Source organism: Armigeres subalbatus, unplaced genomic scaffold (assembly GCF_024139115.2).
Source record: "Armigeres subalbatus isolate Guangzhou_Male unplaced genomic scaffold, GZ_Asu_2 Contig1310, whole genome shotgun sequence".
Lineage (NCBI taxonomy): Eukaryota > Metazoa > Arthropoda > Insecta > Diptera > Culicidae > Armigeres > Armigeres subalbatus.
The window spans coordinates 520,561-541,884 of record NW_026942078.1 but is presented as its reverse complement, the minus strand read 5'-3'; the positions used below and the strand labels follow the sequence as shown (position 1 = coordinate 541,884).

The 21,324-nt window shown below is 37.9% G+C and overlaps 1 protein-coding gene across 1 annotated transcript in view; it reads left to right on the top strand.

Moving 5' to 3' along the window:
• LOC134202641 (capping protein inhibiting regulator of actin dynamics-like) overlaps window positions 1-21,324 on the top strand; it is a 288,173-nt gene that overhangs the window by 215,242 nt on the left and 51,607 nt on the right. Inside the window, 2 exon segments of the mRNA XM_062677656.1 lie at window positions 8,726-8,782; window positions 8,899-8,991. Of these exon segments, the coding sequence (XP_062533640.1) occupies window positions 8,726-8,782; window positions 8,899-8,991 (150 nt within the window).

Here is a 21,324-nt window from a genome sequence, read left to right as displayed (position 1 = left end):
TGGAAAATGCTTTGGTTTCAGAGCTTTGCGAGAATATATTGATATATTTCGTACGTTATTTCTTAAAAATGTACATTAATCACAGAAAATTATTGATTTTTTGAACTTTCACACGATTTGTATGGAACGAAAAAATATTGAAAAACTTCACACCCATTCTTCTCAGCACTATGTTTTGGTCACTTACAACCCTTTGCATTTACCCCCTCATTGATATTTCTTAAGTAGTAGATTTTTTGTCTGTGTTCCATCGATCATTTCGGAAGCTTATTTGGACAAGCATGTTTTTGAACATTTAGTAATTTGAGCGCGGCCATTTAGTAGGTTGTCAATATCTTATTCCAGAGGCTGAATTTTAAAATTTGTTGAAATGTGGTGGACTAATACCTAGTAGCGCTAAATATGTTATTGGTCATTTAGTAATTTAGGTTTGATCATTTAATAGTTTGCCAATAATTCATTCCCGAAGCAAAATTTTATAATATGATGTATGGTGGACTTCTTATTTGAAAGTTTTTCTACAACTCTGCCGAACATTATGTTGTTTCGAATTCAACTATAGTTACACTAATTTATACTAAATAATAACAAAATTCCAACCATTTAGTTTAAGTTACTAGTGCTATTACTCCGTTATTAATGGAATTCAAACAACGAACTATACAGCAGAATTGTAGAATAACCTTCGCACTAGAAGTTCACAATACAGGGGTTAGACAAAAAGGTTGAGAGAGTCAAAATTTTGGATATTTATGAAACCAGAACTATTACATGCGGAAACTCTTCTATCATTCTGCCCCCTTCCGAAATCGAAGATTCAAAATACATTTTTTCTACAGCTCGTCATTTTATGTGACGTTTACTTTCGTCATGTTTTATGCTTTCTCCAGAAACTAGAACTAATATGCCGACCAATACTGGCTGCAGGTCAAGAAACCATAAAAATACCCAGCAATATGGCCATTTCCGTGAAAACGCTCCGGGGTTGGCCATACACCCTGTCACAGATGTCACTTTGGCAGAACTCTCGGAATCTGTTAAAAATTGGCCAGTAAGTCAATGTATGTTCAATATAAATTTTATTCTATATTCATTGTCATGAGCCAACCGTGGGCCGAAAATCCCTTTAATAAAGATAAAAAAAATGACGAAAGTAAACGTCACATAAAATAACGAGCAGTAGAAAAAACTCAAAGGTCAAAGCCCAAAGGCTCAAAGCCCAATTGTACGCAAAAGTGACGTAGGACTACGTAGCTCTACGAAATGGATGATATTTGTTATCATAGTTTGTGTCTCTTCATTAACAATGAGCAAACAACTCGCAGGTCAACCGAACTAAGAAGCCGATTAGCAGCTCCCAGTTGGATGGACTTTGAGTCTACAACCGTGGAAAAGGGATTAACACAATTCAGGAGAAGTAATCAGAATCTGAACCAGTGCGTAACCAAACGCAACTACAGTGTCGACCCGATTTTGTCGAATCTATGACAAAAGGTCGAAAGACAAAAGGTCGAAAGGACAAAAGGTCGAAAGACAAAAGGTCGAAAGGACAAAAGGTCGAAAGGGACAGAAGGTCGAAAGGCAGAGAAGGTCGAAAAGGACAAAAGGTCGAAAGTGATAAATGGTAGATCAAGAACAAGTTGATAACAAGTTTTGTGTATTCCAAAGGAATTTGTGAAATGCATTTAACCTCAAGCTGAAATAACACACTTATCTCAACCGTCTAAGACGAATTAAGTACTCTCCATTTAATTCCACCAGTTAATTTTCGATATCTTTGCAGATACGTATTTCGACCACAACTGTGTGGTCGTCTTCAGTGTCTCGTACTTCACGGTGTGTTTGTCCGAAGAGGCTTATTTTCAAAAAATCAGTATCTCTAAAACACTCACTACACGAAAGTATAGGTTTTTCTTTTTTTACGTAGGTGCATTTTTAAAATGTTCTATCGGGGGTCATTTTTCCATACATTTTTGGGGGGGTTAAATCATTTGAGATTTCTATGGAATTTACACCAAAAATAGTGAAAAAATAAAAATTGTTCTAGATCCCCCGATAGAACATTTTAGTTTACCCACTATATAAAAAAGGAGAGCATCTTCTTTCACGTGGTGGGTGTTTCAGAGATACTGATTTTTGAAAAATAATGTTTCCCCATAGACACACCGTGACTTGACTCGACTTCACTTATCTCATATAATAACATCTTATCTTACAAGAATGAGCAATTTTCAAAGAAGGATTAATTACTATGAAACAATATTATGAATATCTAGATAGTTCTATTAGAGATAAAATATATTGTTGAATTTGGAAATGAATAAATCTTGTATAGATCGAGACAGAGTTGTTCTATACAGTTGGCAAAAAATTGTCCTTTTATTTTTCACTATTTTTAACAAATAAATAAAATTCATTCAATGAGTGCAAATAATAGATGGATATCTAGGTTTTCTAAATGTCATTTAAATCTGTTAAAACAGTGCACGCCTCAGCCACGCAGACGCGTGTATTTAAAATACATCTGCGTGTAATACACGGTGTATTTGATTTGCGGCGTGCGCCATTTTGACAAATCGAACATTTAGAAAACTAAAACATCCATCTATTAGTTGTACTCACTGAATGAATTTTATTTAATTGTGAAAAATAAAAGAGCAGAGTTTTTGCCAACTCTGATGCGAGATTGATTCTCTCCGTTTCAGTTTCTTGTCTATTTCGACCTTTTGTCCCTTCCGCCTTCTTGTTTTTTTGTTTCTTTCGACCTTTTGTCCCATTCGACGTTTTGTCTTTTCGACCTTTTGTCCCGTTCGACGTTTTGTCCTTTCGACCTTTTGCCGCTTTCGACCTTTTGTCCTTTTCGACCTTTTGTTCTTCCGACCTTTTGTCTTTCGACCTTCTGTGCCTAACCCGATTTTGTCACTCTCCGCTTTTGTTAACCTCCGATTTATCACGTTTCAACCTGATTTTGCCACCCCAAAACATTTTGAAAATTTTAGTCGTAATTTTTGTTTTTGTAAATAAGGCCGATACAAGTATTTAAAAACTATTTTGTCTCCTCCCCTTGGATTTTTTTAGCCACAAAATGAAAAAAATTGGGGGGAGCAACAAAATAAAATTAAGATATTTTAGAGGATTTTCAAAACATTCTTTAACAAATCCGAGGAGATTTTAGATTTTTTTGATTTTAATATTTATTTTTTATTATCCCCCCCCCCCCTTGACCCTTCGGAGACCAGTAGGACAAAAAGTTCATTAAATATTTGTAACGGCCTAACATCGCAAACAACAATGATTTTCATTAAAACATAATTTATTTAATAAGTGATCAGGCGGTGATCTGTGGTTTATTAAAAATCATTTTTGAGTATCTGTCAAGGATTTTTTAAGCCTTTTCGACAAGAAATAACGGGTACCGTTCACGCAATTTACCTTTCCATAGCATAAACTGATTCATATTTGTGAAGTGAATTGAATAATTGAAAATATTTTTTTTTCGATTTTGTCGACGAAAAGTGAAATTTTCGGGAAAGATTCTTTGGTTTTGTTTGTGTTAGTTAGAGAAGAAGCAATTTTTGTTCCCCAATAAGCCTTTCCAATAACTAACTGCAATCTTGTTCGAACTGAGAATTAGAACCAAACGTTTCCGGAGACGAGCCAGCCTCGGGCTGAAAGTCTCCCTAATAAAGACACAAAAAAAAAGAACCAAACGCGCAACATGTTGATGTCTGTGCTTGCGATGCATGTACGTGATTGGTTGGTTAGCCTATTTCTAAACGTATTACCATTTATCGATAACAAATTGTTAAAAATCAACGTTTAGTTGATTACAAAGAAGCGTTGACTCATCCTTAATAGAAAAATATATTTTCTGCAGCAACACCACCGCACCGAAGGCCTCAATCGATGCCGATGCTGGGACCACCTCCTTTGTTAATTGTAAATATTATGTGCACCCTTAGCGGTTAATGAAGAGGCGGGGCCAACGAGCTCACTTAATTGGATTAATAACAACTGTATTCCTGTGCGCCATTTTGTTCGACATTCCGCAGAGAGCGGTCGTATCGGCATCAGAGAGCACTCTCAGTATCGGCGTCGCTGGAGGTCATCTGCGTGGTTACTGCTGCCAATTTATTCCAAAGGATGGCCGTTATCGGCAGAAAGTCAACTTTTCTCGGAACATGGTTTGGCTACTGATAGTGGTTGTAGAGGCGCATTTAATGTAAATCGGTTCCTTTCAGGAACTCCATTTTAAACGGAAGAGTATGGTTTCGTGAAGAATTTTCTTCAAAGTGACAGAAAATGTAATGGCTATGATGGCGTCAGTAGCGGTAGTGGTTGCTGCAGAAAATGTGTTACCCACGGTAGCTTCTAGAATCATAGAAAGCGATAAATTTTCTCGCTAGATTTTGACCTTTTATTTTTTGCTATTGTTGATAGGAAATGCGCATTTTTGTTTTTTTTTCTAAATCACAGAATCGTCGGAGGGACAGGTGGCATTTAATTTATTCGCATATTGACTGAAGAAAATTCGATGGCATCAGTATCGGTTCGAACAGCAGAGAATACATAAATAATTTCTTTCAAGAATCACTGTACGAGAGAAAATTGTTCCGAGATAAATTTACTTCAAAGTAGATAACAGAAATAACATTGCTTCCCCAACCACCGCCAGCAAAGCCAGCAGATTCCATATGAATTTTCTTAGTTACCACGCGATTGTGTTTCATGATTTTGAAAAAAATTCACATCAGTTCACAACAGTAATCAAGCTACCACGCCAAACACTGGTACCACCGAAATAGTCCATTTTTGGTGGTCCAAATGCTGGTCCTGAGAAGAACCGATTTTCTTTCCCCTAATGCGTTACCAACTTGCGTTGGAATTTTATTTTGTGCTGCTATTGTCCGACTGCCACTCGATAATTTTTCACTGTGATGCCAATATTTAGAATACATTTTCAGCATCGCCACTGATGGCACAGAAACGTAACAGACGCCATTTTTTTTGTTTGCTTCACATAAAATTCTGGTTCTGAAAAGAATTGATTTTCTGTTCACAATGTGCCTTTCTAATCATGAATAGCAACCAAACGTTAGTTCGAACCCTGCGTTGAAATTTCACTTTGTGTTGCTGATGTCGGTGATGACCACTCGACGACTTATATACTTTCTTCTGGGATCCCTGCTATCGGTGTCATGGTTGCAAGAGATGAGTGCTACTGTCGACGACGGCCACTCGCCGTTGCTGCTGGTCGACTACGTTGCTGCTGACCTAAGATCTATCGCTTCCATCACTGAGGTTGAATCATCTGCACAACCATCCAGACGACTACCACTAGCGATGGTTTTCCGTTGAGATTATTACCAGCGCCTTCGTATTGCTTGGTCCGCTCCGCTGCGTCCGTGAAATCTTGCTTGTACTGAGGATTAGATCCAAACCCGGAAGTTGCTTGATTTTGATGTCTGTGCTTGCGATGCATTTACGTGATTGGTTGGTTTACCTATTTCTAAACTTTTTATCAAAGATCAATCATAAATAGTTGAAAATTAGTATTTTCGAAAAAATACAAGGAAGCGTTGACTCATCTTTGATCGAATGGTCCAATATCCATCGTGAAACGACCGAGATGTTAACGTTCAAAGTCTATCATATTTTTGATGGTCTCCGATTTTCACAATCGCAAAGTGTACCCCAATATAGGAAAGACAGATGTAGTCCTACGTCAAAAGATTTCATCTGCCCCGAGCAAGGGAATTGTTATTGTGATTCATTCTAAAAATGAATGCATCTGTCTCGAATAACACAATGGTAGTGCTGGCCCGTTATAAGGCAATGATAGAGATGCCATTCTTCTTTAAAAACAAACATAAAGCAAACATTTCCGAGATCCCTTGCTAACAGATGGCATCTATCCGGCTTATGATGAGCTATAATGTCAGTTATTATGCAGCCCGTTATGTCTTATTTTATACTGTTCAAAGCAATGCCAAATGACCTTTAAACCAGCCACCGGGCTTGGTGTTCATATGGCTACCATTTCTGCGTCATACGCAGGAAGTCGTGGGTTCAATCCCAGGCCCGTCCCATTCCTCCTACTTTCTATGTTATATGTATCATGTTCTAGCAATCGCTACAACTGGAAATGAGGCTTTTATACAGTTTCCATCCTCTATCAGGTAACTGTTAAAATTCGAAATGACCTAAAAAAGCTCGTTTTCGGCATCCAATTAGAATATAATCACCCTTCGATTACTATCAAATTGGTAATCCGTTAACCAATACAAACCGCTGACATATAACCTAATCCCACCCACATTCCGATAAAATTTCGCAGGAACTCGTGGCGAATTCATAGTTGTTCTTGGCTTGCAGTGGGCGTGTGATTGCTTCATCAATTCCTTCCCATCCCCCGATAGACCCTGAGGAGCTGGCCAGCGTCGTTATCGACCATTTAAAACACCACAGCTCTCAGATTGTGCACATTGTGGTTGGGGAGCAAATCCCATGCTTCCAACCATTGGTTCCCTGTCAAATTGCGAACGTTCTGGTCAAGTAGCAACTACGAAAAGCACGGTCATCATGCTCTAAATGATCAAAAATTATCTTACGCCAAATGACCCAGACTCTCTTCAGTTTGTTTTGATTTAAGCATTTCCTAGCCTTGTGAGTACTTTGTTCTTCTCAATGCGTTTTTGAGTGCTTTCTGAAACTTATGGCTCTCTTCAGCAGATGCAATTTTCTGCCTGGCTACAAACCTTTGATGTCTTTTTGGGTTCACAGTTTCCATGAAATGAAAATCTTCTTACATTTTCAAAACTTGGCTTTTTTATGATTCTAATCTTTTCACCTTTTAGGATCTCTAAGAACCGGAACCTAGTTTTCCACCGTCCATTTCGTGAAAAGTTCCTGCTGTTGAGAAAACCTGCGTTAAATTTCTTTGCCATACAAACTTCAGGTGGTTAACTCATGCTGGCTATTTTTACATATACGTTAGCGCCTGGATACGGCAGCGGCGTGTAGTAAACCAATCACTGTATCTGATTCATTATTGTACTAAAATCTTCCAATTCTGTATTCGTTTAATACAGTACCCGTATAAAAAAGATATATTCATTTTTTTGTATTAAAACCTTGCCTAATCTGTATAATGCCAAAATTTTATACAGAATTGTATGTTTTGTTTTTTGGGTGTACACTTCTTTCAGGTTCTTCATCAGGTCTACATAATTAGTATTTGTCCATTTAATATAATGAGAACATTTCCTAAAAAAATACGTTTCATAACAGCTCCTGAGATTCCATTGAAAAAAAAAACAGTCATGAATTAGATTGCTCGTGTACACCAGCTGATTTACGATGACCCCCTCAAGTTTGAGTCCAGTTTGGCCCCGCGCAGCCACCGGTATCACGTCGACAATATCGAGTTGCGCATACGATCACAACACGATCGCACGGTCGCCAAGCTCGTTAAATTGACAGTAATGTTTATTGCAGCTGATTATGTCCATTTGGTGGCGTGCGCCGCCACACCGTTCGACCGGGAATTGCAAACGATTGCACCTTCCACTACTAACTGAACGCTAGTTGATGGCGCCACCATTCGATGTAGTGTATCTCAATGTGATAGCGCGCCCCTGTCTTGTTGGATGGCCTTGCACCTTTCGCTGCACTGCTTCAGCGGCATATCTAAATGGTAGCTCTAGCTCGTCGGGACTCCCACGCCTAAAAGCGACACAAAACCGTTTAAGTTGTAAATCATGAATTGTGATCGCACTTGCACCGGTGTTGAGGATGGTGAACGGATCTATGTCGTCAGACAGCAGCATAGGCGTTGTGGTGTCCAGTTTTTTAGACAACATAATTTAAAGGAAACAAACCGAAGTTTTAAATACATCATTTTCAGGTTCTATCAGTACCTATTTATTGTCGAATTCTATAGAACATTACCAACTTTGAAGCCTAAGTCAAGCAAGAAAATTGTCGTGACACCACAGTTATATTTAATGTTATACATTTTTCTCTAACCGCAAGTCCGTCTCATTTATGGTCACCCACGATTTGTACAATCACATATGCTATGCTATGCTATGCTATGCTAACCGCAAGTCCGTCTCATTTATGCTCGATTTACCAAATGAAATAGACTCACGAGCTGTTGCAGCATTCAACCTGCAGCAAAGCTCTACTTGTCTTGATTTTCCAACCTACAAGTCAAGGTGACGGATCCACCTCTATTGACACACCTGCCTAATTTGGCTTAAAGCGTGGGATCAACCAAATGATGCCCCATGTAGTCACTAATTTGCTTCTCATCGTTCTTTTCTTCTCCATCCGAGGTCAACTCATCCCGCAGACTTGTCAATAGCTCATGATTACTTTACATTGACTGACTGGTGAAGTATTTTCGATGGGAAGCTGAATCATCTCACCTCTCGGTTTTTCGCCGTTGGATCAGTCACTGCTCGAAGTGCTAATCTCCCATATGCCACATTAGTCAAATTGCTCGCACCTACACAAATATCTGCCGAAAAAAAACGTCAGGATAGAAACGTCGACCAGCCATCATCAGAGATAAAATCGCCTCGTTCCAAACTGAGTTTTATTATAATAGATTTTAGATACTTCAGCAACACGATTCCCGAAAATAGATTCTGGAGAGTTTTTTTTATTCATTTATATTTACATTTATTCTAATTTATTTTTTCGTGTCCTCTTCTTTCAGCTGGAAACAGGGATGCAACCATACAAAAACAGAGCCGGCCATCTTCAGCTAATAAAGGTTAGTATTATCTTTGGGAACAAACTAATTGCCCATCGAACAGTGTTGGGGTAGACCTACCAAAGACATTTTCATCCAAATCTATCATTTATTTATACAAATCGTCGAATCTGTAGACACCCGTCCACACTCTATGCATCTGCATACTCTGCACTGGTTTGCCTGCGTAGGCGAAGATTACGATAGCAATGGTTATGGTAACGAAGAAGGTATCGGTACTGGTTTGACTGAGAACGCGAATGTCGTAATGTGTTGTTTTTCCATTTTTAACAGTTGAACTATTTGGTCAACACATCCCCGTTAACAGCACGTTTGTTTCTTTTCCCTCTAGCTCTGAATAACTAATAATATGACACTGGCTTCCATCATGTAAATTAAAAAAGAAAAAATAGTTTTTGCGCTAAATAAAGATCCATGAAATACGTCACAGGAGAATTAGCTATGTTCAGCCATCCTTCGTAATGCATTGAGTATTAATTCTTTATTTTATTTGTATGGATCGTAATGCTTTGAGTATTAAATCTCTATTTTATTTGTATGGATCATTGCGCTTCTTGATATCCTCCTGATTGTGTTATGAAGCGACACATATATTGTTTTGCTTCCTGTCTATAAACATGTTTTTAGATTCAAATATGTTTAAACTAACTATTAACTGTCGCTTTGAAATTATCCCGTTTGAAGACCAAGCTTTGTCTTAATGATAAAATGTATATCACACAGTGATATAAATGCTAAAGTAACTAATATAAAAACTCACATTTTTGTTCTAGAAACTAAGACTTGGATAACTCAGTTTGCCATTATACAAAAAATATTAAAAGCAAATCTGAGTCTGAGAATGTATCGAGCAATCGAGCATCACTTCCCTGCACGCCAACTTTCTAGACACGGACCACCACTGGATCTTGTATTCAAAACAACAAGGTCCTAACGCATTTAAAATATGTTTTAAAATTAAATTGGGCCTGGGGCAAAACGCCCGAATGGAGGTGTAAAATGACTCAATTGCATGTGAAATAATTATGAACGCATGGATTGGTTGTTTGTTTTGTCTTAACGGATGGAGCGAAAATCTTATGGGTGAAGTGGAAGAAAATCAAATCGTAAAATTGAAGTGAAAATGATTTTGCTCTATTTTTCTATTGCAGCTCAATAATGAATAACTAATATTGGATTGTGATGGTAACATTCGTTCAGAAATGTCCTACAAAAGAATATATGAGGGAATTTATGACTGAGGTCATTTTGCCCCGTGGTGCGTTTTGCACTGTTCTTCCCTACTATGAGGCAGAAGCACACAAGTAGGTAACCAACAATATTTTCACGTCAATCTGACAATATTTCAAACTTTTTTTAAAGATTTATATCTAAAGTGTATTTGTAATACATGTTTTGCAGATAGAGGTATGCGTCAGCGGCGGCGTTTGTCAGAATTTTGGTCGGCGGCGGCGGCGTTTCCGGCGTCACGCCGAAAGCCATTTGACCCGGCGGCGTGAATCGGCGTGGCGACTTTTCATTACGTTTTTCTAAGATTTTTTGTTATTGCATTTTTTCGGGATATTTTCAAGACATTAAAAGAAGAAGTAAGGGGGTCCCGTAGCGTAGGTGGCTACACGTTCGCCTTACAAGCGGATGGTCATGGGTTCGATTCCCAGCCCCTCCACCTAACCCTCGTCAGTCGCCGAATCCGCAGCCCATACGGTGGCGTTTGGGAGACGCGACTTACCGTCACGGCTGCCTGATGACGACTGACAACTTGTTCTTCGCGGAGGCATTCCTCCAACGTTACCCGGATAAATGGCAACCGAACAATACAACGATCATTGGATACACGACATGGACAAACGGACACAAATGGACTCACGATGAGATGGACAAGCATCGACAATGATAATGAGTAAAGGAAATCTAAAAATAGATTCTGTGTGGATTCTTTACAGCAGAATATCACAGTAGATCTCGGCACAGTAGCGGTTAAGTAACACAGAGTGCCTGAACAAATAAAGAAAGGAATAAAAAAGTTAAAAGAAGATTTTTTTTATTTTCGCTTGAAAAATCTAATGAACTTTTCCAGAAAAATCTGAAGAAAAACCAAAATTTGGAAAATATTTTAGGATTGTTTGAATTACCAAGAGAGGCTCTTTTTAATTCCCAAATAAACTTGTTTGGAATTTCAGCAGAAAATTTGTCGCAATTTACATGAGAAACTTCAGAATTTTCACAATAATTCAACGAAAAATTGTTCGAACTTATTGGAATTTTACGGGAAATTCTTTGTACAGTAGACGTTCGATAACTGAAAGTCATATAACTGCAATGCTTTTAACTGCATTTCGAAAGTTACATCAGTTTTGCAGTTATCGAACAGCTGAACTTCAAAACTATGTCAAAGTCGATGATAGCTGCATAGCGGTGAACAATCAGATGCACTTCTATTTTGACGACGTCTAACAATTGTTTGACGTCTAGAATGCGTCATGTTGCAGTTATCGAACGACTAGTGTATTGTCCGTAAGAAATTCTTGGGAAACTCCATTGGCTGAAAGGCGCATGTCCGAACTAATAATTTGGCTGAAAAAGTCGTTTTCCCTAACAGGTCGTTTGGCCAAAAATGCCGTTTGGCCGTTTGGTCGTTTGACAGAATGGGTCATTTGTCCAAAAATATCGTTCAGGCCAACAGGTCATACGGTCAAATGTCAATAACTGAATGGGTAATTAAGTCTAAAATATCCATCCGTTTGGCCTAATGACTTTTACGCTGAAAATGCTTTTTGTCAAACGACTGTTGAACGAAATTTTGTAACCTTTCTACTTTGAAGTCGATACTGGCATTTAAGCCAAAAGCCAGCTAACCAAATCCCAGTAAGCCGAATTGTACGTTTATCGAAACTGTTATCAGGTCAAAAAGGTTCACCCAAAAAAATCTGCACGTTGTTTCCACCTGAAAAAGTACGTAGATCTTGTCCACCTGAAATTCACGTAACTTTCACCTGATTTTTTGATAGAATTTTCATTCTACGTGAAAATCAGGTAAGCTTTACCTGAGTTTTGTATAGAATTCACCGGACACGTAAGTTTCACCTGAATTTTCTGAAGCATTTGCAGTTACGTGTGCACGTAAAATGTACCTGAAAATTCAGGTGGAAACAACGTTTAGATTATTTGGAGTGTTTGACTAAAAATGTAGGGTAAAATACTCAATAGTGGACCCCCTAGTGGCGGAATTTTGCTCTTCCTGTCATAAGGAGTAGAAATTTTCAACATATTAATTCTGCTTGATATCTAATAACAAGTTCTGCATCTTCTCTTCACGATACATACATAAAACACTCAAATACACGACGTTTTATCTTTGAAATTAACATTTTAAAGTTTGACTGAATTCGCCATATAGTAGACCCCCTGGGGGTCCATAATAGGAAACTACTTCCCTATAGTCGACATTTCATTTGATTTTCTTGTTTCATTTCGGGACGTTCTTCTTCCCTATTATGGATCCCCCAAATCATTCCTATAATGGACACTCTCGTGTTTATTTTATATAGAATTGTAAAAAAAAAACATTTAATTTTATTTTACGGTTTTTTCGAAAACGTCGTAAGTCAAAAAAAGACTCTTCGATTATTACAAAGCCATACTAATATTTACATTGGATTTTCCAGCACCATATGAAGAAAAAAGCTTTGTCTAGTGTGCTGAGGTGAAAATATTGCAACAAATTTTAAACTAGCCTAGATATTAGCAAACGCAATGAAAGAGAGTCTCTCATTTGGACTTACGACGTTTTCAAAAATCACCCTATTCGGATAAACGTCTTTTTTGGCAAAATGATCAATTCAGCCGAACGACACTTTTCAAAGAAGGTTGCAGAAAGGACATCTAAGGGCCAAATGGCTCTTTCTGCCAAATGCCATTTTTTTACCAAACGGCATTTTTGGTCAAACGATGATGATGTATATTCGGTCAAACGACTTTTTCACCCGAACGGCATTTTCAGCCAAATGACCTGTTAGGGTAAACAACTTTTTGCAAGTCCGCCCAAATTTTCCTTTTGGCTGTACATCGCTTTCGGCCAAACTACATTTTCGGTAAATCAGTTTTGATCTGATAACAGTTTCCTTCAATCGTTTTGCTAAATGGTACCCTGCTAAATGTCTTTTGGCCTAAAATCCAGTATCGACTTAAAAATAGAGAGGAATTTTGTTTCAATGGTCAATTGACAAAAACACCATTTCGCCAAACAAGTGGCCATTTCTGACCATATTATCCGTTCAGTACGAGGTTCAGTCATTGAAATTTGGCCGATGGCCGAAATTTGGCCAAATGGCCCATTCTGTCAAACAAACTATTTCTGCTAAATTGGCATTTTTAGGCAACGATGGTTTCGGCCAGACGACCTGTTAGGGCAAACGGCTTTTTCGGCCAAATTACCAGCTTGACCGCCTGTCACTTACGGTCTTATTGGAATGGAATGGAACTTACCAAGAATTTTTTTATCGAAAATAGAAAGAATTTTCTGGAGAAATCCAAAAACAATCCTCAAAAATTCCGAGCATTTTTCCGATGGTTTAAAGTTGACTATGCCAAACTAGCCGTTTAATGATGAACATCTCCCAGCGAAAAAAAATCACTCTAATAAAGGATAAAAAAATAACCGTCTTGATTAATTTAGATTGGGGAAGTCAACGTTAATGTACCTCTTTCAGTAGTCAAATTTTTTTGTATGAATTTTAAAGAATACTCAAAAGAGACTCAATAGGAACTTTCCGTAAATATTCCGAATATTTTCCTGCAGAAATTTGGAACAACTTCCCGTAAAAACTCTGAAGAAATTCTCATGTAAATCCCAAACAAATTTCTTTGGGAATTCCAACTGTTTTCAAATATATATAAATCATCATGATTGATTACATATTTTGATCTCATGTTGCTGTAGATTACTAAATTGAATGATATGACATCAAACTGTGTACTTATTTTGCTATCGACAGCAGAAATAGTTTTTGATCTGATGTCAATATCACAGCAAGATAGTAAGATGAACCGTTAGAACAACCAAAAAGATATCAAAATATGTAAACATAATCGATGATTTCACAACATTAAAACAAGTTATCGATTTGCTCTTAAGCTTTTCTCGGGTAGGCTTCTACCAAATAGTCTTTTCGGTTAAACGATTCGGCGTAACAACTTCCAGCCTTGTGACTTTCTGCCGAACAACTCTTTCCTCTAAGACGAATTAAGTACTGTCCATTTAATTCCACCAGTTCACTGATGGAAGTACTTAATTCGTCTTAGACGGTTGAATACATTCCACTAAAAGAGCTATATATATATTTTTTTCTGAACTCTTTCCTGTTCAAAAATTCAATTTCAAACATATTTTTTTTATTTCAACGGGAACTCCTTCGCAATTTTCACGCTTAGTTTTTACGGAGAGCTTATACGGAAAATCCAATGAATCTTAGGAGTTTCCACTGAAAATTTTAATCGACGTGGAAAATTATAGATCAGCGGCGTGGCAAATTTTAAACGGCGGCACGCTGATGCAAAAATGTCGGCGGCGGCGGTGGCGTGACGCGGCGGCGCACACCTCTATTTGCAGATCATTCGGCTTCGTAGCCGTTCGGTTAGCAACGTCAATCGTCTAGACGCATATGCTGTGAAGTGTGGGTTCAATTCCCGCCCCAGTTAAAGAGAATACTTTTCGTAAGGCAAAAAGTTCTCCTCTGGTCCATTGGGTTTTTTGTAAATCTTCAGTCCGTTATCTCATGCTAGACATTAAATTTTCAGTATATGCGACCTCTGGTCGAGAACGATGATTCTGTCTATTATTTATTAATATTTCTAAAGTCTCCGAGTTCCATGAGTAATGAACCTTCACAGAAAAAAAAACTAATCAGCGCGTAAAAAATAAAGACGTGGAAAATTACACTTTTCTGGGCGTACATGGATCTTTCGTACAAATTCGTCCAAAATGTATGCAATTTCTATGACATTATGCCACTAAATCGTATAAATAGTAACATAATGTCATAGAGATGGCATACATTTAGGCGATAAAATCGTTAAAATTTACGTTCTTCTTGGCATTCCCTTTATGTGCATGCAAAGGATTGCCAATCCGGAGATGGTGAGTTTGATTCCTGGTCCGATCTAGGATGTTTTCTGGTTGGAAACTTTCTCCGCACCCATGCAATGGCGGGCATAAAAAAGCTTTCAATAAATAACTGAGAAAATGCGAATAGAATACTAAATTGAAAAGCAGGCCAAATAGAAAAATAGAGTCATGGAAGAAGATTGGGTCGCTTTTTACCAGGTGGTATTCAAAAAGTTGTGAGAAATGGGGTGACCCGAGTATTTGATGAAATCCATCCGCGTAAAAAGCGACCCAGTGTAACACAGACGTGTAGAATTCATATTAGAAACCCAGAATAAACCACCTAGCGATGCTTTTCTTTTGTATTATAAAATGTAACGAGATAATTGTTCCTTTTTAGATTGTATTATAAAATGTAAAGATTTTCAGCAACTTTGACAGAAATCTTGGCAAAAATCATGTTTGCTGGGGCATGGCTGTGCGAATCTCGGTAAAAGCTCAACATTTTGCTGAAATCCCGGTATAAAAAATTGAGTATGCATTGAATATAGGCCCACAGACAAACAGACATAATACATTGAACATTCACTCATCAAATTCGTCGTTATTTAAACACTAACGACATCTGTTGATTTCAGTTAGTTGGGCAAATCCCGAACCAGATGGCGGTAGCGAGCAGATGTCAAACTCGAGCAAATCCGATGCGAGCGCCACTAGTGTCCGATTGGCCAACTTATGATTATTTGAATTGACCAGTAAATCAGTGAACGATGGAAATTTGACAAGTGTTATGTCTGTTTGTCTGTGATAGGCCTTTGCATTTACAAGCGTAAAAAAAATTGTTTGGGAGATTTTTTTAATGGGTACAGCATCTGAACCCGTCAAGGAAATCAACGAAATACAGAAAGGTTGTACGAACGTTCTAGGACTCAGGCCTTAAGATATACAAGTGTAACCAGTGCTCCAGTAGATTCATGAAGATCCAGAAAGTTTCGTAAAGATCCGCAAATTCTGTAAAGCTTAGCAATAGACTGTACAGTGTACATAAATGTTCGCATTCTAATCTTAATATTACTATGGGCATGTATCATATTTGAAAGAGGCTGGCTGATCTTTGGTTACGCGTGTAGACCGAAAGGCTTGAACGCCATAGACTTCTTGGATATCCATGAACATATACTATAAACGCATTCTGTTATTTACATTACTGAAAGAAGCTGAATACAAAAAATAATTTGGAGGTTCATTCCGCAACATTCAAGTTTGCTAAAAATACTACGCACCATAATATAGCAGATTTTACATGGAACAATATACTCAACTATAACTGATAGCTAGCACCAAGTCTTGGAAGAAGTACTCATTATACTGATCACCGCTTAATAGTCCTGTATATCCTGAACATCTTTGCTGAATATAACTTAAGTGTAGGTGCGAAGGACCTCACACGAGATCAATATTTCACACATGAGCAATTCTCTGTGAAATCGAAGGCATAATTTTTATTCACTGTGTAGATTTTTTTTTCATATTATTTCATATTATTCAGGGAATCAATTTTTTTGAAATGCGCCTGCGAAACAAGCGACAAAAGAGAACCAACGACAAAGCTTTGTTTTTGTCGGAGATAATAATGACAAAGATCCGAAAATTTTTGTCAGCAACAAAAAAGAAGACAATCTTGTTGCTAACTTTTCATCCCGTTATTTTGCATTATTTCAAGCGAAAATTTCGGTTTTATGCTATCATAGTTTCTTGCTTTTATGGAAATATTCGAGAATCGAACAATGATTACAAAATTAGCAGCGTATTTTCGGAGATATCAGAGCATGCAAGGCAAATGATTCTTGTCATATTGTGTTCGGGTTCTAATAAAGATTTGTCGCTAGGTGCGTTTGTCAGTAACAAACTCTGTTGATGACAAAGAGTATATTGTTAGGCGTTGCTCGAATATTGATTCCCTGATATTATTATTATTCCTTCTTGTGCCCGTCGGATCGTTGTCGAGAACCATTTTCACCGGGTTATTGTCCGACACTCTGGCTACGTGCCCGGTCCACCGCAGTCGTCCGATTTTCGCGGTGTGAACGATGGATGCTTCTCCCAACAGCTAATGCAACTCGTGGTTCATTCGCCTCCTCCACGTACCGTCCGCCATCTGCACCCCACCATAGATGGTACGCAGTACTTTCCTTTCAAAAACTCCGAGTGCGCGTTGGTCCTCCACGAGCATCGTCCAGGTCTCGTGTCCGTAGAGGGCTACCGGCCTAATGAGCGTTTTGTAGATTGTCAGTTTGGTACGGCGGCGAACTCTATTCGATCGGAGCGTCTTGCGGAGTCCAAAGTATGTACGATTTACAGCCACTATGCGTCTCCGAATTTCTCTGCTGGCATCATTTTCGGCAGTCACCAGTGAGCCCAAGTACACAAATTCTTCTACCACCTCGATTTCGTCACCACCGATGCCAACTCGCGGTGGGTGGCTCACATTGTCTTCTCTTGAGCCTCTTCCTATCATGTACTTCGTCTTCGACGTGTTGATGACTAGTCCGATCCGCTTGGCAGTCTGATGTAGGCTTCCTTCATCTTCTCAAAGTTACGTGCCATAATATCTATGTCCAAGGAATGTAAAATAACAACATTGCCAATGACAACAACATTGTCCTCTCTTGTAAATGTTGGGACAATCTCAACTCGCAATAAGCGTTTGTCCCAAACTGCAACAGAATAGGACAATGATCGCCTGCCGCGCATTTTGAGAAGTAGTCGGTTTTTGATGATGCTTTCTGTTAAATAAATATCAGCTGTCAATGTTCAGACATAAACTTAACCATCTGTTGACATGATTTGTGTTTTGATAAGAAAATTATTTTGAGCTTTTTAGTGGAATGTCTTCACTTGTCATAAGACGAGTTAATACAATCCCATTGAATTCCACCACTTAATTGTATCTTGACAGATACGTATTTCGACCTCAACAGTAAGGCCGTCTTCAGTGTCTCGTACTTGACTCGACTCGACTCGAAATCGTCTCGTCTTATGACAAGTGATGAATTGTGTTTTACTTCTGAAATATACAAGTTATCGCAGTTTGAAAAGTTCACAACAATTTCCTCTCCATGTTTGTTGCAAATAAAACGGAACGCAACATTGTCTTTATCCTCAGCAGATGAGGGCAAAGAGTTATCGCTATTCTCTTTTGTTGCTTGTTTTTTGCATTTTTAAGCGACAATTACATTCCTTGTCTATGTCGTCGGCTGGACGGACTTATTTGAAAAATGTACCACTCGTGTTAATCCCTGCTCTTCGTATCCCCTTCCAAAGCGATGTTGAATAGCAGACACGAAAGACCATCACCTTGCCGTAACCCTCTGTGGGTTTCGAAGGAACTCGGGAATGCCCCTGAAACTCAACTACGCACATCACCCGATCCATCGTCGCTTTGAACCGTGTCAGTTTATCCGGAAATCCGTTTTTTCATATAGCCCCATTGATTACTTAAATCTTTGCCGAAGACAACAAAACGATCGGACAAGCCATTTTTAAGTTATATATTTTTGCTTAGGCCCTTGTCGAGACATAGGCTAGAGTCAAAATGGTAAACTAATTATGCAAATTATGTTTTTTGATCATAAAAAATGTATATCCAAACTTTCAGGAAAATAAAAAAAATCAAAATTTTAAACCTTGAAAAAAAAACTTATTTCCGGGAGATCTGCTCACATACAAGAATATTGCAAGAACATTAGCGGCACATATTTGTAAAAAAAATATTACTTCAGTCCAATCTCGCCTGACGAACTTGGCTAAAAGCATTATTTTTACAAATGGCATTTTTTTACGACAACAATATTGACAATGTAGAATATTCCATTTATCGGAATATCTTGTGTAGTCATAAATGATGATTTCGTAAATACCACCACGTAGCGGCCAAATTCTAAACTAACCAAGGCCTCATGTCAAAGCATACACCTGTCATGACTAGCGATCTTGTGGGCATCGCACATAGGGGTATTTTCGCAATCTAGCCGGAATAAATTATTTCATCTCTCAAACTACTATGTTTCACCTCATTTTATGATACTGTGATGATAATTTAGCTGAAAAATCAGTTTTCTTGATTTTCACTTTTTGGCCCATGTGATTCACCTTTTGAAACCTTGAAAAACATGTGTAATTTCAATTAGGGTAATTCGCCAAATGTTGAACGGCTAATTTCTTCGCCTATTGTTGAACGCACGTGCATTTCTTATGGGCGTTCAACAATAGGCAAGAATTTTAGCCGTTCAACATTTGGCGGTTTCCCCTAATTCGATCTCGTCAACGCTTCTACCGAAATCAGCTCAACTCTATGTGTTTGCAAGGGGAAATATAGAAATAAAAGATGGTGTCATGGAAATTGCTCTATGACTCTTCCTCTTTTCATAGGAAGGTTGAATGTATGATATAGGCCATAAATGCCTTAAATACAGTACCAAACTAAAAACACCCGCTTTCAAAATGGCGCAAATTTGCGCAAGATTTTTCTTCGGGATCCTAAAATATAGATATACAATACATGCGTCCTCTCTATACTGAAATATTACCGAATATCATCGACTAAGTGTTTTATGCTTATTGAAAATATGAGTAACATTAACTAGTTTCAGCTCGAAAATGGACTTCGAATTACTCTTTTGTATTTTTTTTTGTATTGTTTCTGTTCAGAACCATTCATTCTTGTCAAAAATATGTTTACATGATACTATTTTGTCTACTTTTTCATGGTATGTACTGATCTGTGGATTACTGTGACAAATGTTTGACCACAATAGAACATACCGAACGTAATCAAATTCAACAGAGAAAACCGTTAAGGTCACTCCTGACGGAATCCAAGTTTCAAAGTGCTCGCGTTTTCGGGGGCACACCAGTCGATACGGAAACAACGCACAACTGTCATTTTTGTCGATTTAGTTTTGCTGCGTCGCAGCATGCGTGAAAAGATAAAAATGGCAGTTGTGCGTTGCTTCCGTATCGAGTTGTGTGCCCCCGAAAACGCGAGCACTTTGAAACTTGGATTCCGTCAGGAGTGACCTTAATTTCCTCAACGAAAAACCTCTAACTTTCTAGAAGTGTAGTAATAAAACATTAAATCTAAATAGAAAACCTAGTACTAGGAGTCGCTCGTCTACTACTCAGAGAAGTTTGAGGCATATTTTGACTGCTCTAGGACAATTTTGAAAATTTAACTTTATTCCGGCTAGAATGGTGAAATACGCCTATGTGCATCGGTAGCTCAGCGATGTTCCCCGTACCCGATCAGTACTCCATAACAAAATTTTAACAAGGAGAGTTATTTATTTCAGAAAAAATACCGTAACAAAGTATGTTATAAATTTGGCTGATTGGTTGTTAAAATAATTTATAACAAAAATCACCCAAGCCCCAACAAAATTATAACAGAGACTGATACATTTATATCAATATTATAACAAACGTTGATATAATTATTTGGAACAAAAACGGCACTATGACAGGATGTTCGTCCAGTCGGGAAAACCGGAAATCTGACTTGACCGGAAAAAAGCCGTAAAAAATCCGGGAAATCAACCCACCAACCGGAAAATTCAATATGGATCAAATAGACGAACATTCTTTGCAACAGTTATGACCGATTTTTTTTGTTTGTGATGTTTTAGTATTTTTTCTATGGTATATCATACAGTCAATGTAAGTCACTCAACCTTGTTTTTTCAACTTATCAGTTATAATGATACAATATGCTTATTAAAATTAATCTTACTTTAATCGAAAGTATATTTTTTTTATTTTGAATCGCACTATGCTAAGCCATATGCATATGTGTCCCATGTTTGCTGGGATTTCCTATGTACATGGGACATTTATGCGTATAACGGCAGTATATGGGTCTTGAATTTATTTTCTTTATTTTGAGATGTTTTTCGAAAGTTCTCAAAATCCTTAGCCATGACACATACACAAGTGAATCACGCCAATGTTCTAAAGGAGTCCCAGGAGCAACTCGTGGTTACCTACGGGCCCAGAACCAACCTGGGTGGTGTAGAGGACTGACTTGAGTTCCTGGCTATTTCCAGCTGACTAACCAATAGGTTAAAAGTGACTTCCTCGCGGTAGAATAACTCTTAGAAATAAACTTTCAAATGATTTTTTTTGTACCTACAATTTATATAGATTTTTCCCAGAAGAATTCATAATTCAAAACTTAGTGGATTTTCTTGAGCAATTAAATTCTCAATGTAACTTATTGAAAAATATCATGACGATCTGTGTGCTACAAAAGTTTACAACAAATTCCTTTCAGAGGAACCAGTTTCACTTGTGAATCAAAAGGATTTGAAAGCAGACTATTACTGCGGAGTAACTTTAACTGTTAGAGTTTTTAAAAATTATAAAATTTAAAGAATTTTTGGTT